The sequence below is a fragment of the Equus caballus genome, chromosome 6 (genome assembly GCF_041296265.1).
Source record: "Equus caballus isolate H_3958 breed thoroughbred chromosome 6, TB-T2T, whole genome shotgun sequence".
NCBI lineage: Eukaryota > Metazoa > Chordata > Mammalia > Perissodactyla > Equidae > Equus > Equus caballus.
In genome coordinates, this window is record NC_091689.1 from 77,355,302 (window position 1) to 77,374,886 (window position 19,585).

Sequence of the window (19,585 nt, forward strand, 5' to 3'; positions counted from 1 at the left end):
GAACAAAGCTGGAGGCATCACAATCCCTGACTTCAAAATATGCTACAAAGCTATAGTAATCAAAACAGCATGGTACTGACACAAAAACAGGCACACAGATCAATGGAACAAAATGAAAGCCCAGAAATAAAACCACACATCTACAGACAGCTAATCTTCAACAAAGGAGCTAAGAACATATAATGGAGAAAGGAAAGTGTCTTCAACAAATGGTGTTGGGAAAACTGGGACAGACACATGTAAAAGAATGAAAGTAGACTGTTATCTTATGCCATACACAAAAATAAACTCAAAATGGATCAAAGACTTGAAGGTAAGACCTGAAACCATAAAACTTCTAGAAGAAAATATAGGCAGTACACTCTTTGACATCAGTCCTAAAAGGATCTTTTTGAATACCATGTCTATGCGGACAAGGGAAACAAAAGAAAAAATAAACAAGTGGGACTTCATCAGACTAAAGAGCTTCTACAAGATAAGGGAAACCAGGATCAAAATGAAACAACAACCCACCAACTGGGAGAAAATATTTGCAAATCATATATCCGACAAGGAGTTATAATCTCCATAATATATAATGAACTCACACAACTCAAGAACAAAAAAATAAACCCAATCAAAAAATGGGCAGAAGATATGAACAGACGTTTCTCCAAAGATATACAGAAGGCCAAAAGGCACATGAAAAGATGTTCAACATAACTAATCAATAGGGAAATGCAAATCAAAACTACACTAAGATATCACCTTACATCTGTTCAAATGGCTATAATCACTAAGACAAAAAATAACAAATGTTGGAGAGGATGTGGAGGATTCCCACTGCTGGTAGGAATGCAAACTGGTGCAGACACTATGGAAAACAGTATGTAGATTTCTCAAAAAACTAAAAATAGAAATACCATATGACCCAGCTATCTAACTCCTGGGTATCTATCCAAAGAACTTGAAATCAACAATTTAACCTGACTTATGCACTCTATGTTCACTGCAGCATTATTCACAATAGTGAAGACATGGAAGCAACCCAAGTGCCCATCGACCGATGATTGAATAAACAAGATGTGGTATATATACACAATGGAATACTACTCAGCCATAAAAAGGGAAAAATCGTCCCATTTGCAACACCATGGATGGACTTTGAGGGTACTATGTTAAGCAAAATAAGCCAGACAGAGAAAAACAAACACCATATGATTTCACTTATATGTGGGAGATAAACAAAACATGGACAAAGAAAACAGTTTAGTGGTTACCATGGGGAAGAGGGGTAGGGAGTGGGCACAGAGGGTGCACTGACACATCTATATGGTGACTGACAAATAATGTACAACTGAAATTTCACAATGTGTAAACTATCATTACCTCAATAAAAAAACAAAACAAAAAACCCTGTAAGATACAGAAGAGAATCCTCATTTTTATACATAGGGTTGGGTAACTTGCCTGAGGATTCAAATCGAAGCCTGACCAGTTCCATAGGCCACTCTGCCCCATACTATTAAAAACATCTCAATAGTAGGAAAATTCCTTGAGTGACAATTTGTGGTGGAATCTATAATTCAACTGTGCAAGCTGGGAAAGTCTGTCTATTCTTGTCTGTCACCACGAGGGGAGAAGCAGTGGGCTACGGACGGTATTAATCTGTTTTTAAAGATCTATAAGGAAGAGAAAAGCTGAGACAATTACCCAGAAAGAGATTTTCAAAGAGAATGCTTAAGGTTGTCCTCCATGTAAACTGGGTGAGAAGGAGCAGGAACTATAATATTTGTATATTTCTCAAAGGTCTCTAAATGGACCGTGGAATTTGGAAACTATGGTACTATGTTCTTTTGAGAACAAATACATTCAAAACAATTTAATTATACCAAGTATGAAAAATATAATGCCCTTACTAAAAATGCTTTTTTATATTTAAAGGATAAGGACACCGACCTTTGAATTGAAGGTAACATATTTTGGAGTACACATGTCAGCATTTGTTGAATTAGCGCTTGTTGAATTTAGCTCTGGAACAACGCAGGGCATTTGAAATTTCTTGTAGATAACCTGGTATTAAAAAATATAGGAGAAACAATATCGACTTTATCAAATAAAGCCACATAATGAATAATTATTACAAGGCATTGTACTATGGCAAAACCAAACCAGCCACTTCAATCAGCACTTACCACTATTAGGAAAAAAACCATACAGCTCAGGGAAAATCCACTAGTATAGCCAAGATACCCTAAAAAAAAAGGTAAAAAAATTATTTCATCCATCCATCGCCTTGTTTCTTTTAATGCAGTGTTTCAAGCATAGTTTGGGGTTCCAGTAATATACAACATCCATGCCAATGTGAAGATTTATTATTTGATAGTGTTACTTGATTCAGCAAAAATGGTGACTTTAAATAAAACATTATATTATATTTTGATTCCAGTTCTCTCTGATACACTAGAGAATGCAGATTCCCAGGATCCAGGGAAAAAGAGCCTCTTAAATTTGGCCATAGCTCTCTGTTGCTGCGCTCTGATGGATTCCTATAGTAAAATCCATTTACCCTTGATCCGCTCGATGGTTCTCTATCATGCACTTGTGTGCATACTGAATATCAGCTACGATATTTCTCTTCCCAGATGAGGGGCATGCACAGAGGAGATGAAGGGACTTCTGGGGATAAACTGAGCATCTGGGGATCTTTACCTCGCTCCCCTCAGAATGCCTGGCAGACCTCCAACTACCGTAACCTCCAGCAAGGCAGAGTTAAGTGGCCTCTGGGGGGGTTGCCCCATTCTCAGCCCTGGGGGAGACGAGCCCTTCTCTACTTCAGCTGAAAAGAGCTCCGTGTAATACAGAGAGAAGCCGAAACACAATCCAGAAAATTAAGTAGTTAAAAAAAAAATCTACTTATAGACCTTACAGAACAGCTACAGAGGCTTGATATTTTTTGTACAAAACAGAACAAAAAACTATGGTTAGCAACCATTTCGGGAAGAACCTTAATCTAAATGTCTGCCTTGAATTAGCCCAGAATTAAAGGAAATGCATCTCAGGGGCTTTGGACTGGACAGCAACTAGTCAGTGTGTGAAATTCCCAGAACATCAGGCACACTTGTCTCTGGATAGAAGCACACACACTAACATCTCAAAACCAAATGGATATGACTTAGTGATTATCCACCACTTCTGAATTCTCACTTCTCTGTCCCCCTTCAATGAGGCCAATAATTGAGATTGGTTAGACTTGTAATTTAAGAGTGATTCATAATACTTTTAGGTATGAATACAAGGCAACTTTCTGTCTTGATAGTAGATTTGAAAATTCTACTTGTTTAAATACTCAGGGTATTTAAGACCTTGTATGAGGAGAATTTGATTTTCTGGGCTTTTCTGAGAATAGTCTGTAAGTTGTTCTATTGGAAATAGCACTGTCTGTTACTGCCCCAGAACCTTCCTTGTCTCCTCCACAGCTCAGCAGAGGGACTGCTTAGGAAGTTACACACTGACCAGTGTTTTTATCCCATATTAAAGTCAAGCTTGATTAATACTTGTAATTTATCATTCACTTATCTTTATCTTACAAGTAGAAGCACAAGGCAAAATTATTCCTTTTTATTAGGTTTCTGATTCATCTGGGCCCTGTGATAAAAGCAAGATCTCGCCTTACCTAAGTTCTTCAAGAGACACAGAGGGAGAATTATGCCAAAGGTAACTACCACCACCAGGACACGGCCATCCACATACCAGGCTCTGAAAGGCATTTGAACGGTTAGGTAGTATTTTCTTAGAAAGTGACTTTTTTTCTCAAATGTAAAATTTCACAATATATTTTAATTAATTTTTTCCTATTATTCATTTTTACCATTAGTTTTTACCATTATTCAGGTTTTATCCCAACACTTCAACCCAAGCACGACTCCTTTTACTATTGTCTCTCTCCCATGGGAGGGAAGAAGGGCTAGTTAGGGTTTTTCCTCCCACACTGGCTGAATGTGGCATTCCTTTGAATTATTTACGTGGTCTCAAAGCTAAATGCACACATTGCATTCTGTCAGATTACAACTTATCTTATCAATTATTTAAAGAGAGAGTTCCTTTTTGTTTTGCTTGGCTAAAATCATTGGGAAACAAGTCACCACAGGTAGGCATGGCTTTCTCCCTGATCTCTTGTATTTGACCTTGAATCCTGAGGCTAGAACACTAAGAATTCTGGCTGCTACGATTCTCCGTTGAAAGAAAACAGAGAAACTAAGACTGACAAAAATTGTTAAACAAGAGGGAGGGAAAACACAATGAGTGTGCTGAATGTAGCTGCAGCATTTTCCAGAGTTCCCTACATCTTCGGTGAGGTTGGCTCATGTAAATTTTGCCCCCAAAATGCTATGTCCTTTCTTCAAGAAAGAAGATGGGGTCTTAACTTTTTTGCATGTTCCACTTCTGTGTTAAAAATATCCCATATCTTGGGGCTGGCCCCGTGGCGGAGTGGCTAAGTTTGTGCGCTCTGCTGCAGGCGGCCCAGTGTTTCGTTGGTTCGAATCCTGGGCGCAGACATGGCACTGCTCATCAAGCCGCGCTGAGGCAGCATCCCACATGCCACAACTAGAAGGACCCACATCGAAGAATATACAACTATGTGCCGGGGGGCTTTGGGGAGAAAAAGGAAAAAATAAAATCTAAAAAAAAAAAATCCCATATCTATCTGTCTATTCCACAGACACTAGATATAGATTTCAGGCTCCTGGGAAAATGCAGTATCTACTGTTTGCAGCATGACAGATGAATCTACCTTTTAAATGCTCACACTCAAATGGTTCTCCTTGCTTCTTTCATTTATACAACAGCCCCAAAGAAATCTATTGTTGAAACAACAAAGAACAAAACAGCCTAGGGAAAAGTTTGTTTCTGTGATTTTCGTAAAACCAAAACTTTGGCTAGCCCACATTTAAATGAAAAATATTTTAGTTATTGTACCAAAAAATAGTCTGTAACTTACGAAAATGTCTCTTCCTTTCCCATTAGAAACTTTATGGCGGAGGGTAGTTCATTTTTGACTATGAAGAGGTAACTGAGCATTGCTGGAGGAAAATGAGAGCATTTTTAGAAAGAGGATACCAAGGCTCGTGTTGCAAGCTATATAAAAGGTTACCAGTCTGTTCTTAGACTAACCTTCAAAAAGACACACAGACAGCGTTAGGTACTCTCGCAGTGTACTTTGTTTTCAATAAATGACTGCTGTCTCTGTTTTACTTTCCGTGTGCCATTTTAGCAGTGAGAATGATAACTGCTTGAATGATGCTAAAACCTCCCAACACCAGAATTATGGTGGCCTCCCAAATACCAGAATTAGAAAAGCAACGATGTTTGCCCACTTTAAAATCACATGGGGAAAAGCGCGTTCTTTTTACCTCCAGTGTTCTGTAGAGAGGTCGCTCCAAAGATGACAAGCTTCCCTGTGGTGCCAAAGACCTGTTCTCCCAGCTTTTCATAAACCATGCAGCCTATTTACAAGTCATATTTGAGAACACAAGAAAGAAAGGGTTCTAAAAGTTAAAAAGAGCCAAGATTTCATCATTGTATTGACTATTTCCCAAGTTATTTTGTGTCTTTCTCAAAAATCACACAAACAGCCTTCTTTGCTTTGCAAGTGTTAAGGTATTTTCATTATAAAACAACCTCTTGACATTTTAAAATGTCAGACAGGACCACCATTTCTCCTTTTTTCAGGTTGACTGCAGAAGCATTACAATGAAACTGTTAGGTCATAGGCTTATTTCTCACTACCTCAAAGAGTCTTGCTGCTGTCCTGGGGGGAAATTCCTATTCTGATCTCATTCTCAGGCCTGGTGCATACCATTAAAATAAAGACTTAATTTAAAAACCAAAATTCTCATGGTTGGGATGAAAAGTTCCTTTTGAATTAATTACCTGAAGCTAACAAAGAATTATCTTAATGATATTCCATCAGTGCCTAATATGTCCTAACTATAATAACAAGCCTAGAAACACGTAATAGTCTCAACATCAGAATTCTGCTCATCAGTAAAATTTAGTTCAAATATATGCAACTCACAAAAGAGAGCCGTAGAAAAATCTGTCAAAAGAATAATTTGGCTAAGGCAAAATTCCAAAACGTTCAACTAGCCCATCTCAATAAATACTAAAATTCTAAACCATTCATTTAAAGAAGTGTTTATATTTCTGTATGACAGTTCAGTTCACATTTTCAAAAGGTTCACAGAAAGCAGTCTGGGTCAGGCTATAATTAAACCTTTGTTTAATCTCTCACAAGACTGGTGTTTAAATTAGACAATGGTTAGATCCTCAATTTATTACAAAATGTTCCAGAGAAGTAGACTCATCTATATACAGTAATAGTTGGCCAATGTGGTTTCAGCTAACGTAAAAGTCAAAGTATTACAAACATAATCCAGTGTCCCAGAAATAGAAAATAAACACTTCAGGTGTCACACTGCCCAGAGAACTGGGAGTCTTTTCATAGCACGCTCACTCCCACATTGCCTTGAGAGTCACATTTTCTCCTCAGAACATGCACAAAAGAGAAGAAAAGCTCTGTTTGCTTTCAAAACCTTGGAGGCTATAATATAAAAACATGGGATCCTTATTCTGAATTTATGAAGACCTAAGGAAAGACTGAAGCCTTTAAAACGAAGACATCTTAAACTAGAAAAACAGGCATAATAGAGGGTTCAGTTTAAATGACAATACTATTTGTTCCTTGTTCATGACAATTTAATTTCTATGTTGCTGTATCTATTTCTCTAGGTAAATATCATTACAGGTCTTCCAGGCACTGTAGGTCAGAGTACTCCTTTTCTTTAATAATTAAGTTACTGAACAGAAAGGGTGTCACTTGTTGCCAATATTCCCATGAAAATCATTCACCCTGGTTTTAACAAAATTAGACATATTATCAGCTTACCTGTTTCCTTGGAACAGACCAACAGGAGGTTTATTGAATAGATAGACAGCAGTGTTACTGAAGTCAAAAGGACCCTAAAGGAAAGAAAACGTCTTGTAATAACCAGAAAAAGCATACGCTGACCTTACATTTTAGAAGGGCAAAGGTTTATTTATACAGTTAACATCATTTATTGCTAGTATCCAAATTTTGGAATCTATTAGTCACACCCTCTTTAAAGTCCTCAATAAAAATATTCTACCAAATAAAGAGCTGCTCATTAGAATCTGAGTAACTCTAACAGTTCAAATCCTTTACGTAATTCAAAGCCGAAACAGCTCTCTGGGATCATTTCAGTTGAGATGACTTTCAAACAAGATTATGAAGGGAGCTTTTGTAGTCTACGGTGCACTTTCTGTTACATCCCGGTGAGAAAGTGTGAGAAGGCGGTGTGGGGATCGGGGGCGGGGGGGAGGGGTGAGTGGGGAGGCTAGGGAAAGGCATGCAGTGACCCTTAGGCCAGTGACCTTGTGACTTTGGGCAACTTGCTCAATTTCTCCCATCCCTAGATTCCTCACATTTGAGACACAAGCCAAATGATGTCTACAGTTCTTTTCATCTAATCACTTTACTGCTATTTTTGAAACTATACATTGGCCCACTGAAATAATTCACGGTTTTTGCACCTGGTTTCTCTTAAAAGAGTAAGCCCCTCTTTTAACAGATGGGAAAAGTTTGACAATCAAGCATAATGAAAAGACTTTTTTGAATGACGAACTCATGTTTTTGTTTCAGTACATCTGGCTCATTATCAAACCCTACTCAAGAAAAAGCACAGTTAAAATGGTGTGGGAGATTACATAGATTATTTCTGAATCATTTGGTTAAAACAGACATAATAATTGACAATAAAGCCCGTTTGTTAGAAAAGAAAAAATTCCAGTCCCCCAGATGAAACGACTCACTTCCTGACGTAGGGAAATAGATCCCTGGAACAATACATTACTACAATTGATTCCACGTTTGAGTCATTAAGGCAATTATTTTTCTAGCAAATCCTGTTGAGAGGTACCTGGCACATCATAAAATTCTTCCCAACCCCTTTCCCCATCCTGCACACCTGTTGTACCACTGCCCTTGGATCCAGCTCAGACGTCCCCTCCTCAGGTGCCCTCCCTTCCCCAGGTGGATAGACTGCTCCTTAGTTCTCTCATGTCTTACAGCATGTCATTTCTCCTATGTGCAGTGCAGCCACCAGGAGATAAATGGGAGTAAAGAATGGTCCACTGCAGAGCAGATGGACTGCCAGAGATTGGCCAGAAAACAAAAGAGGGATAGGGGGCTGGCCCCATGGCTGAGTGGTTAAGTTCTCGCGCTCCGCTGCAGGCGGCCCAGTGTTTCGTCGGTTCGAATCCTGGGCGGGGACATGGCACTGCTCATTGAACCATGCTGAGGGAGCGTCCCACATGCCACAACTAGAAGGACCCACAACTAAGAATATACAACTATGTACTGGGGGGCTTTGGGGAGAAAAAGGAAAACAATAAAATCTTTAAAAACAAAAAAATAAGAGGGGCAGAGCTCAGCAGAGGTAAAACAAACACTGAGAGAAAGAATAGAAAACCTAACACTTTGGGTGAAGGTCAAACTGACCAGCTAGTAAAGGGGAATTTAGGTTAAGATATGATTGTAAGGAAGTGCATTCAGATATATAGTGACTTAGCTAAGATCCTTGGGTAGGAGGGTGATTAAGAGGGTAAGTCCCTTATTATCTATTCTGGTTGAGGAACACGAGAAACTGAGAGCGAGCATTTGTTAACCAACCCAGTAGTTTTGAGATATGTAATGGAACATGATTTGAGATGCTCTGCCGGAGAATAAGATACAGCACACAATTGTGGTAGGATTTTTATCTTACAAGATAAAGAGTATTTATGTCAAAGAAGCAAGCTTTGAGTTTCACTCAGAGTTCTCATGTCTTGAGGGACACGGAATACTAAGTGGCAACTTCTACATGTGCCTGTGATAGGCCATCGAGGATTTCTGTGTGGCACAGAAGAGCCTGGGCTTCCCATTTGGGGATAGGATGGATGAAATTTTAGGATTAGCCATGTCCTGTTCTGGAGTGACCAGGTGCCCTGTTGAGTCGATTCTCCTGGGACTGACCTGGGGAGGAGAGCCCCTCTCCTGCAGTTATTACCTCTGGGCCCCTGGCTAATGAGTAAGATTATGACCTTGCAGGAACTATGTGCCTACCAGGAGGGATAATTACTAACATATACATAATGATTAACCGAAGGCCCTCAGCCCAGGAGAACTGGGTACTTATTAGCAAAAGAAACATTCTAAGGAGACATCTGTTCCCTCAGCTAGTAGCCCTGGGACCGTGGTTCTTGCACAGGGTTGCCTCTTCACACATTCTACTGGGTTGAACCTCTTTGTAGGTGATGCTCAGCTGGCCTGTGGCCCTTGGCAAGCGGTAAAGGATTTCTTCATAAACTCTCCATATCACCTCTTTTTCATTTCAAGTGGGAGAAAAATGTTGATAGGAAAGATTTTAGCGAGGAGTTCACTTCTCTTCTCCCTCACACTTAACAGCGGAATGAGGTCCTCCCACAGTGATGAAACCAACCCACCTGCTCCCACGTTTAAGAGATCTAACACTGCATCCCAGAAGGAAGGACCTGTTGCAAGAGTCTGATAGTCTTTGCCTTTAACGACCCAATCTCTGAAAACTCTCTCCTCCATCCCTCCCAAAATATAGATCTTCCCTTCAAAGACTGCAAGCTAATATAAAACAAGAAGCTTTTTCTACCAGGCCACTAAGGGGCAAATTCTGTATATCAAATTCTAAGAGTGCTTTAGGCTATAACAGAACCTAGCATTAATGAGATTAAAATTTAGAAAACTATACCTCCTTGTTTAGATTCTTAGAAAGAAGCAACAAGTTGTCTAATTGGCTAAAACAGATCCTAGAATAATTTCAGAGGATCCAGTCAGAGATGTCAGAGACCCAGAAAACATGACATCTAAAATAAAAGGGCAGGAGGAATGACTCGAGAGAACGTAATGACTTAATTTGACCATTTCTTCCATTTTGAAGATTTTGCCCCTATTTGTCCAATTAGGTATTTGTACATAATTGGGGTTTCCTGGAATAAAACATAAGTAGGTATTCCTGTGCTGAGAGGAAAACAAGTGATTCATTTTTTCATTTCATCTGGATATCATGTAAGCTTTCACATTGCTAACCATTGACCAAAAGTTTTAATGTGGTTGGGGCAAAAGCGGCTTGCTGAAAAAGGCATGTTTCAATGGGAACTAAACCTCAGCAATAGGCCATTAAGTTGTCAAGGTGTTGATATTTCAAACTTATGTTCAGCCTTGCACAGAAGGGGATCTAGAACATGTAACTGGACATGGGCCCTGGGGAAGCAGTGGCAGGAGAATGAGTCTTACGAAGGAGGCGGTCAGAAACTTTTGAGAACCCTCATGTCAGCAACACTTGAAAGACATGGTACAGAGACATCCTAGGAGATTTTGTGTCCCCTGAGAAGAAAGAGGCTTCTAGACTCCTGGGTTAGAAAGAAACCGTTAGAGACTAGCTTGTCTTGCTTTTCATGCGGGACAGGAACCCTCTATGCTCCACACCGACACACAGACATCCAGGTCTGCAAAGCATTTTCTGACAGGGGACACACATGCAGCCCACCCCGTTTCTGGAAAGTGCTAGGCACTGGAACTGAGGCTGAGCTGAAACCGCTGCTGCTATTTCTACCCTCGGTCCTCCTTTTACCCTCTGGACCTACTTGAATCTACTTGAAATCTAAACTCTCTTCCACCTAACAGTCCATCTGATGGTACTCATTTTAAGATTGCGTTCTTTGACTTAAACATCTCCATTCTTTCAGCTGTTCACCCTGCGATGGAGTGTTCAGGCTGTTTACCCCTCAGTCATGGTCCAGTTTCTCAACCATCCCTTTTAATGGCTGAGTGCCAAGTAAAGCACAATGTTATCACATTAGTTTTGGTCCAAACAATGCAAAGCATGGTAAGATTATTAATTTGAGTTGGACACCATGCTTCTTTTAAGGCAACCTATTTTGGTATCCATTTTTATGGCAGGCATGTCACAATTTTCATTCTTATTGAGCTTCTGGTGCGAACTCCTATTAGGCTAATCTTCCTGGTTCTCTCCCCGACTCCGCCCTTATTTCCACTACATTTTATCTTTCCAGTCTTGTGACAGGTTTTTAAATTGTTGATCCTTTTTACTTATGTATCAACTACCTCATCAAACTTCACATCTTGAGTCTGCCTTCATCCAAGTCACTGGGGTTAACTTTGAATAGAACAAGACCATCTGGAAAGTGGCCCATCATCCAGCCAACTGCTCAAGCCAGAAACCTGGAAGTCATCCTTCATCTCTCATCTACTCTCTCATCCCTCATATCTAATTCATTGGCAAGTAGCCTATCATTTCTACCTCTGAAATATATCCCAAATCCAAGGCTTTTTTTCCATCTCCACTGGTACCACTCTAACCAAGCCACCACCATCTTTAATTTCTGGGCAACTGTGATAATCCTCTTCCCAGTAGCCAGGGTAATCTTTTTATTTTATTGCTTTATTATGTTTTTCTATTACTAGACATAGGACAGGCCACAATGGTTTTGTTCACAGTCATGGCCTGTCCTGGTTACCTATTTACATACCATACCAAACACAGCACATGGCAGACTCTTAGCTAAGAAGAAGTGAATTTACAAATATTAGAACCTCCTATGTAAGTCAGGTGAGCCTATGCCAGATATCTTGCTAAAATCAAGATCCACTCTGCCTAAGACAGTCCTGTGACCTACTCGGTCACTCATCTCAAAAGATGAAGTTAGTTTGGCACGACTATTTAGGAAAACTCTGTTGGCCTCCACAGAGCAATATTTTCTGCTGTAATTGCACATAAACAAGCTATTTAATCCTTTGCTCTCAAATATTGCTTGAAATCGACTTTTTACCACTTTCAAAAGCTGGGATGAAATTTGCCCATTCTCTGGCAATACTCCTGTGCGCCAAGATTTCTTAAAAATTTCTGACAGTGGTCCTAGATACATTTACTCTATTTGCTGTAAGAAAATTTTGACTCACACCTTAAACAATGAACATCTAAACATCTATTTAAAAAACATCTATTTGTCATTGTTTTGAATCATATTGACAGGACTGTAACTCTTTGTTCCTCCATAATTTACCCAAAGATTATGTAGATAATGTTATAGTAAATTTCACTTTTAAAGTACTATATGCTAATAAAATGGAAAGCTGTGACAAAAATGGAAGGAAACATTTAAGATGATGGAAATGTTCTCCACCATGAGTGCAGTGGTGATTTCACAACTATATTTGGGTAAACTTATCAAATCCTATCCTTTAAATTGGGAAATTTTACTGTATAAAAATTATACCTCCAAAAAAACACACAACCCCACAGCACTTTAAGGTAGACGAGACTCTTAAAAACCTAGCTAGATAAGAAGAAATCATATGACATACTCCCAAACCAGCATCAGAGCCCTTACAGAGGTGGAGGTGAAGCAGAAGTCACCGCTGCGCATCCAGAAATAGCTCAGATGGGGGTGTTTGGGGCTGCCACGCAGGCGAATGCTTTCAACTCTTCCAGGACCCATTCCTCCCAAAGGACAGAGAACCCTTACCAACTGTCCCCAGGATGCCTCTCCCTTGCCAAAGTTTAAAACAGCCATTCTCAAACTTTACTGTGTATATACCAATCTCCTTAGGATCTTGTTAAAGATTCTAACTGAGTAGGTTTGGAGTGGGGCCTGTGCATTTCTAACAAGCTCCCAGGTAACACTGATGCTGCTGGTCCATGGACCACACTTGGAGTAGCTAGGATTGAAAGCTTTGAGCTCTGGCCCTGTGGTGTAGACATCTCAGTGTTTCTGTTTCTCACAACTACTGAATAGCGCCACATCTCCTGCCACACTGCACAACGTCACACACCAACGTCACAGCGTGGTGACCCGTGACAGAGACCCCACAGCTGTCCAGGTGAGACTGCAACGAAGGGAAGCATTTACAGCTGAATCATTATCATCCCTGTGGGACGCTGACCGGCTCTCAGGGTGAAAGCGAGATCCTGTCTACTTCTTTTGGTCCACTTCCTCAGGGTATTAGGGCCTTCCTTACTTCACCAGGATATATATTTTAAAGTTATTTTCAACTCCACCTCCCGCCTCCACCCATGTCTCTTTCCTTCCAAAAGGGATCTGAGACTCACGACACCATGTAATTCTTCCTCTTCTAAACCCAGTTAAAAGTATAAAACTTTTACCATCCTCATGATTAGAATAGTCCGTATAGAAACTCCCTGTGCTGGAGGAAAAGTGGTCTTTATTACCAGGCCTGCTTTTATCTGTCATCACCTCGCACCAATCCACAGCCCCTCACTCCAAAATTCAGACATATATGCTGGTTGAGGGGAAATATTTACAAGAAAAGGTAAAACTCTAGTACAAGGGAATTGGACAAACTGCAGGAAACCTTGTTTTCTGGCCGCATCTTTTCCCAGCCCTTTCTCTCCATCGCTGGTCTCTCCCTCATTCTCTTCTACCTCTTACCTTTCTCCTACTTTTCCAAACCGTCTCCGCCTTCCTGCACTTTCCTCCTGTACTTTCTCATTCATCTTCTACCTCCACCTACTTTTCCAAACCGTCTCCGCCTTCCTGCACTTTCCTCCTGTACTTTCTCATTCATCTTCTACCTCCACTGACTCTCCCTGCTCTTCCATTCCACTCCAACTCTTCCCGAGGAGACTATCTCTATGAAGTGAGTACAGATGTAAAAGCACTGCTGAAGAGAGTACAGCGCTGCCTGGGGATGGAGGAAGAAGGTCTGGGCAGCATGGGGAACCCAAGTGAGGATGAATTTAAAGTGTTATCCATCTGTATGTTAGAGAGCTCACATTCAGGGGTTTTCCAGGCTGGTGTGACAGAGAATTAGTGGAGAAAGGAAATTCAGGATGTGAGAAAGAGAGGGGTTTAAGTGAGAGACTGTGACGCCTAAGCTGGAGAGAGAAGGAAGCACGCAGCCCAGAGTTCTCAATACATTCAAGGACAGCTACAGTGTGAGCATCTGAAGAGGAGCCTGAAAGTAGAAGAGGCGGTGGTCCGGAGCAGGATGGATGTCTGGAGGGTAACTGCAGAGGCAGGCGGTGCGGCGTGGCTCCTGGCCCTGGGAAGCCATGCCGGAGAGACGTTTAAGTGGAGAGGAAAGGGGACACAGAGGAAGAATCATGTAGTTAAGGCAAACTCAAACGGAAGGAGATGTGCCTGGAAGCGAGGAGAGAGGGGACAAGGTGTTCCGAGTTCCTAATTCATGTGAAAATTTGAAATATTTTGAAAAAGTTCAGAATTCTTTTACATACAAATACATTTCCTAGAGCTTTAATTTACTTTAATGGAGAGCAATATAATTCACAAAACACTTTATTGATCATTACTAATGATAAATTTAGAGATATTCACTACATCAAGCCCACACTAAGCACTTTTTAAAATACTTCACTTACGGGTAGTATTATTTCTATCTAGTTTACAGATGAGGAAATTGAAGTTAAGGGGTTAAGTGTTTGGTCTAAGGCCACGCAAAACTAGCATCAGAGCCCGAAACCTTGGTAGTCTGACTCCAAAGGCCTTACCCACCATGCTATATTGTCTGCCAAAGCCAAATGTCCACAGAGGAATGACAGTGTAAAAAGTAACAGCTAAGCAGAAGACAAAAATCTTAGAATGAAATACATCCAAATGTTAACAGAGCTTGGTTTAAAGTGAGACTTGGGGTGATTTCTTTATACTTTATGCATTTTCAAAATGGTCTTTATTATCTTTTACAATAATAGTATTAAAATGAATAATATAAAGAAACTTTCAAATGACACTATTATTATTCCAAACCTTTTGGAGGGGGTTGTATTTGTTTAAGCCCCAAGTTCATTAACATAGTCCCTATTTCATTTAAGGAACTCACAAAATACTTACAGAAAGGAGCAGAAACATATAATAGTTCAGTCCTAAAGTGGACTTCTTAGTCACGAAATCCTGATTAAATTTCAACGTTCTGAGGATCAGAGGACCAGCGCACGAGCATCTGGTAGCGTGTGATTATTTGTAATATTTACAAATTGAACTAGAGAATGAAAGAGATGTTTTTTAAAGGCTGGGCAGAGAACAGGTGGCGATCAGCTATTTGTACAATTCCTTCCATTTCTTCCCTTATAGTTAAACTATATTCTTTGGTGCAAAGCTTCTCTTAAACTAGCTCCACCGTTGGTTAGGTATTTTGTTTTGTCTAGAAAAAGAAATATGCATCGCTGATGACCAAATCAACTAATATCTAACATAATCCTAAAAAGAAGGAAGTATTTAAAAGAGGTATGCATATAGAAATAGAATTTATCAGTTCACTTGATGCTTTGTGAGGCTAAACAAGTTAGGGGGTCTGAGCTTAAAGGAGGAAGTTGTACCAGTAGCAGAGAAAGCCATGTGCCACCACCACTTCCTGTTTTTGCCTCTAGTCGTTTCTAGACGCCTGTGGGTTTTGCGGGCACTCCATCTGTAACTCTTGACATGTCCTCCTTCCTTTTCTTCCACTCCACAAGGATAACTGGTTTCTCTTCTCCTCAAACCTAGATCTTCACCTTTCAGAATGATGCCCCCTTTATCATACTCAAAATATGTTAACTCCCGAGTGACAGAAAAATTCCACATAGCCATTAGATAAAGGAATGTGCTGTTCTTGGTGGGTAGTTTGGGCTTCCATTCCAGCAGGAATGATGGATTTGGGGCTTCATTCATACTTTCCTACTCTGTTTCCATGGTAACAATGCACCATTAAGGAGAGATGGGAGAGTTAAGAGGAATACACCATGGGCTTGTTCTCCCTTCCCCCGTCCCACCACCAGCGTCATCCTGGGCAAGTTTCTCAGCCTCTGTGAATCTTAGTTTCTTTATCTATAAAATGGGGATGATAAATAGGGTTGTGATAAAGATCCCATAAAACAACGTATACTTTATAACTATCTTTTTTTTTTTTTTTTTTTAACCCTTTACAAAAGAAAAAGCCATTCTCAGATAGCAAGCCATACAAAAAGGCTGCAGGTGGCTTTGGTGTGTAGGCTAGTTTACCGACCTCTGAAAGAGATGTAGGCCATGCACGCCACGTGCCTGAGGGAAGGTGAAGCCTGTGGCCACAGAACAAAGCAAAACTTGCCCACACAAGGGCAGTTTCCAATCTACTAAACTAACTAACACTCCATGAGTAATAAAAGTTCAAGCTAACCCTGAAAATCTAAATGTCTGGACTATTCTGACCGACTGTGCTGTAACCCACAAAAGTGAAGGGAAAAGGCATTCTGTGCATCATGGAGGTGAATAATACTGTTAAAACCTCAGGCAGTAGAGTTAAAATGCCTCTTGCAGGCTAAAAAACCCACACTGCTCCAAAATGGACGTCTCGCTGTTGTCCTTAGGTAGCACAGCAGCACCGGATGCAGATCGGCACAGATAGGACTGAGAACGGAGCACATGCTCCTGCGCATGCGTGCGCAAGCACGCTACCTCTCTGGGGCCAAGAGAACTGACTTCTTGGAACCCCATATCAGCCACATCTTAGATGACTTTGATTTAAGCATAACTGCTCAACTTTTAAAAACAATGGGTGAGACTCATCTCCTACGCTTGCCAACTCTGTTTACAAAATAGGCGTTCATTTTTAGCACAACAATAACCACTCTCCTATCTCCCTATTTCTGAAAAGCTTCTTAATCCAGTGAATTTCAATAGAGTTCAATGGCACTGCCGCTGTCCTTTTTACATGTATTTCAAATGCTGGCAAGCCTGAATGTGCCATTTCTCCCCTTCCAGTATTATTATTCCCAAACAAGAGACTCTGATGCCAATTTTTGCTGCCAGCTGAAGGACAATTTTCTCTTCAGATCATTTCTAAGGAACAGTGACTATAACTCAAAGAATTTTACAAACAAGTAACTGATTGACAAGACCGAAGATGAATGTGACTATACCCGTGGATCTCCTAGGATCATCCGGAAGAGCAGGGTTTCCTTATTGACTTCCTCTTAATCACCCAATTTTTATATCACAAGATCCAATTTGGTCTTTCTTTAGGATGCAAAGAGCTGACTGCTTAGGAGTGCACAGAGAACACAGCTTAACATTTAGAAGGAATAACTTGATAAATATCACACGGACCATCTTTGTTACCGCTGAGAGCAAAATTATCATCTTGGGGGTGTGATTCAAACTTTTTGGAATATATATAAAGTAATACAGCAATGACAGTTCAAGAACATGCAGAGTATTTGCAAAAGTACGCTGCAATCTCATGCCAATTTAGTAGAATTTGCTGAAGATTTAGAGACTTCAGAGAGCTATGGTGAGGGAGTTATTTAATACAAACCTCCTGATAGAAAGAGAAGCCCATTTTTGTGACCCAAGAGTAATGACCAAATGCCTATAATATATGACCAGGACTTAGGGCAATGTGTTGATGGCTCTCTAGTTCTAATTCCACTTCTGTCTACCCTTTATGCAGGCTCAGTTGTAAAACACTGAATTTAAAGAGAGAAAGGACCTCGTAGTCTGATCTTAGTTTGTAGAGAATCTTATTTTTTAGATTTACCCTTATTGGCATGACAGTTTACTGGTTTGTTTGTAAACACTGTAATTATAGACAATACAATGTTGCATCTTTTTGTTGGTTGGATAATGATACATGGTTCACAAAGGTAAATATTAGGGGAGAGAGAGAGAGAGAGAGAAGAATTCACCTACAATTGAAGCAAACAGTCCAACACAAAGGGAAGGGAATTGCTATACATTCACAACGACAATTACTGTCCCTTTGGCCAATAGCAATTTAACAACAAATGCCTTTTCAGCAATGCAATACTAACCTCGAACTGTTATTTCTTAACAGTCTCTGAACTATTCTGAGTTTTCAAATGGAGGCGCCTTCCCAGGAAAGTAACCAATGAGTGGTAAGTCCCATGGTAACCTTGTGATTATCATTACATCTCTGCAGCCTACTTAAAATTTCAGGGTGAACTAAACCTTTCCGTTGATTTTTTCCCCCGATAAGTTTGCAACAATTATGAGAGCCATTGTTTTGCCCTAAAGCCCAGTTTTTAGTTTTGCGAAATCTAAATCTTACATATTCATTCATTCATTTATTCATTTCAGTGAAACTTTATTGAGAATCAGCTATATGCGAGCCATATTCCAGATTGTGTTGGAGGGAGGAAAGATGATTTGAACAAGGAAAAATTAGACATTAGTCCTGCCCTTACAGGGCTCAGAGTTCAATAGGGAAGGTAAAATATAGCCTAAATAATGGAAGAAATTCTTGCTAATAGAAAGGTAAAGATTACTCTGAAAAGGGAAGGAAGAAGATCCTCCTTTCCACCTGGGAGAATCAGAGAAACATTTCTGGAGATGGCATCTGACCTGGGCCTTACGGGACTGTCAGGATTCAGAAGCACAGAGACGGACATGGGAGTGGGGTGGCGGAAAGGCTGAGGTGACAGGCAGCCACCGTGCAGGTGGCCTCTACAGAAAAGACGGAGGTTAGCGTGGCTGACGCAGAGCCCATCTGAAGGGAGAAGAGACTGAAAATACAGTTGGAACAGGTGACACAGCACTGATTGCTCATTCTAGCTCTCATGGCCTAAATATCTACCCTGAAAATATTTTTTCTCAAGTTTTCTGTAGGTAAGAAGCAAAGGAAAACGTCTTATGGCATTGGTTTTAAGTTCTCTAAAAAAACTGTTTATTCAACTAGTTTCTTCCCCTCAAAACACAGGGTAAAAGAGATCATTTAAAGAGTATAAATTTTCCATTCCCACTCCACCCCCAGGCCCCGTGTCACTCTCCAGACGTAACCAGAGTCGACAGTTTTCTTGTATACCCTTCCCAGAGAGACTGTGCAACCGTCTGCCTCCACACTGACTTCTGCCCAATATTCAATTTGCTTCTACTTAATAATATTCCTGGGAAATTTTTCCATACCAGTACATCTAAGTCTATTTTTCTCTTTTAAATAGTAGTGTAATATTCTGTTTTATGGAACTACTATGGTTAGTTAACCAATTCCCTAATAACGGACTTGGTGTTATTTGACTTTGCTATTACTTGGTTTTTAACTCTTAATAACAACAAGTTTAGTTACATCCTTGAAAGGAATGAAATTCAAGGGTTCCGGAAGGCAGTGGGAGATCTTAAATCACACATGAGGCAAAATCAAGCACAGATATGACAAATATGAAGCAGTTCAGAAGGTTTACCGGATTTGCAACAGACTTTAAGCGTATATTTTACTTGTTGTGACCAGAAACTTGACCACCCCGATCCACCATTTGGTATACTTGATACTGCAAAACTGTTTTCATTGCAACAAAGGTGATGGTTCTTAGTGGAACAGTAGTAAAATAATTCAGGAATACTGACTGATTTTACAAGATGATTTTAAAGCTAAAGTATTAACTTGCAAGTATCCATTGATGAGAATATAATTTCTCTCATGATGGACATCAATAAGGTAAGCTTGGTTTCTGAAGAAAGCATCACTGAAGGGCAATCTAGTGCTTCA

At 40.1% G+C, this 19,585-nt stretch overlaps 1 protein-coding gene across 9 annotated transcripts in view; it reads right to left on the minus strand.

Moving 5' to 3' along the window:
* SLC38A1 (solute carrier family 38 member 1) overlaps positions 1 to 19,585 on the minus strand; it is a 69,030-nt gene that overhangs the window by 14,474 nt on the left and 34,971 nt on the right. For all 9 annotated transcript variants that reach the window (XM_014740928.3, XM_070270168.1, XM_014740929.3 and 6 more), the window contains exons 6-11: positions 6,929 to 7,002; positions 5,394 to 5,486; positions 4,982 to 5,063; positions 3,656 to 3,738; positions 2,175 to 2,233; positions 1,939 to 2,052 (exon numbers count right to left, since the gene is read on the minus strand). In XM_014740928.3, the coding sequence (XP_014596414.2) occupies positions 1,939 to 2,052; positions 2,175 to 2,233; positions 3,656 to 3,738; positions 4,982 to 5,063; positions 5,394 to 5,486; positions 6,929 to 7,002 (505 nt within the window). The remainder of the gene's footprint in view (positions 1 to 1,938; positions 2,053 to 2,174; positions 2,234 to 3,655; positions 3,739 to 4,981; positions 5,064 to 5,393; positions 5,487 to 6,928; positions 7,003 to 19,585) is intronic.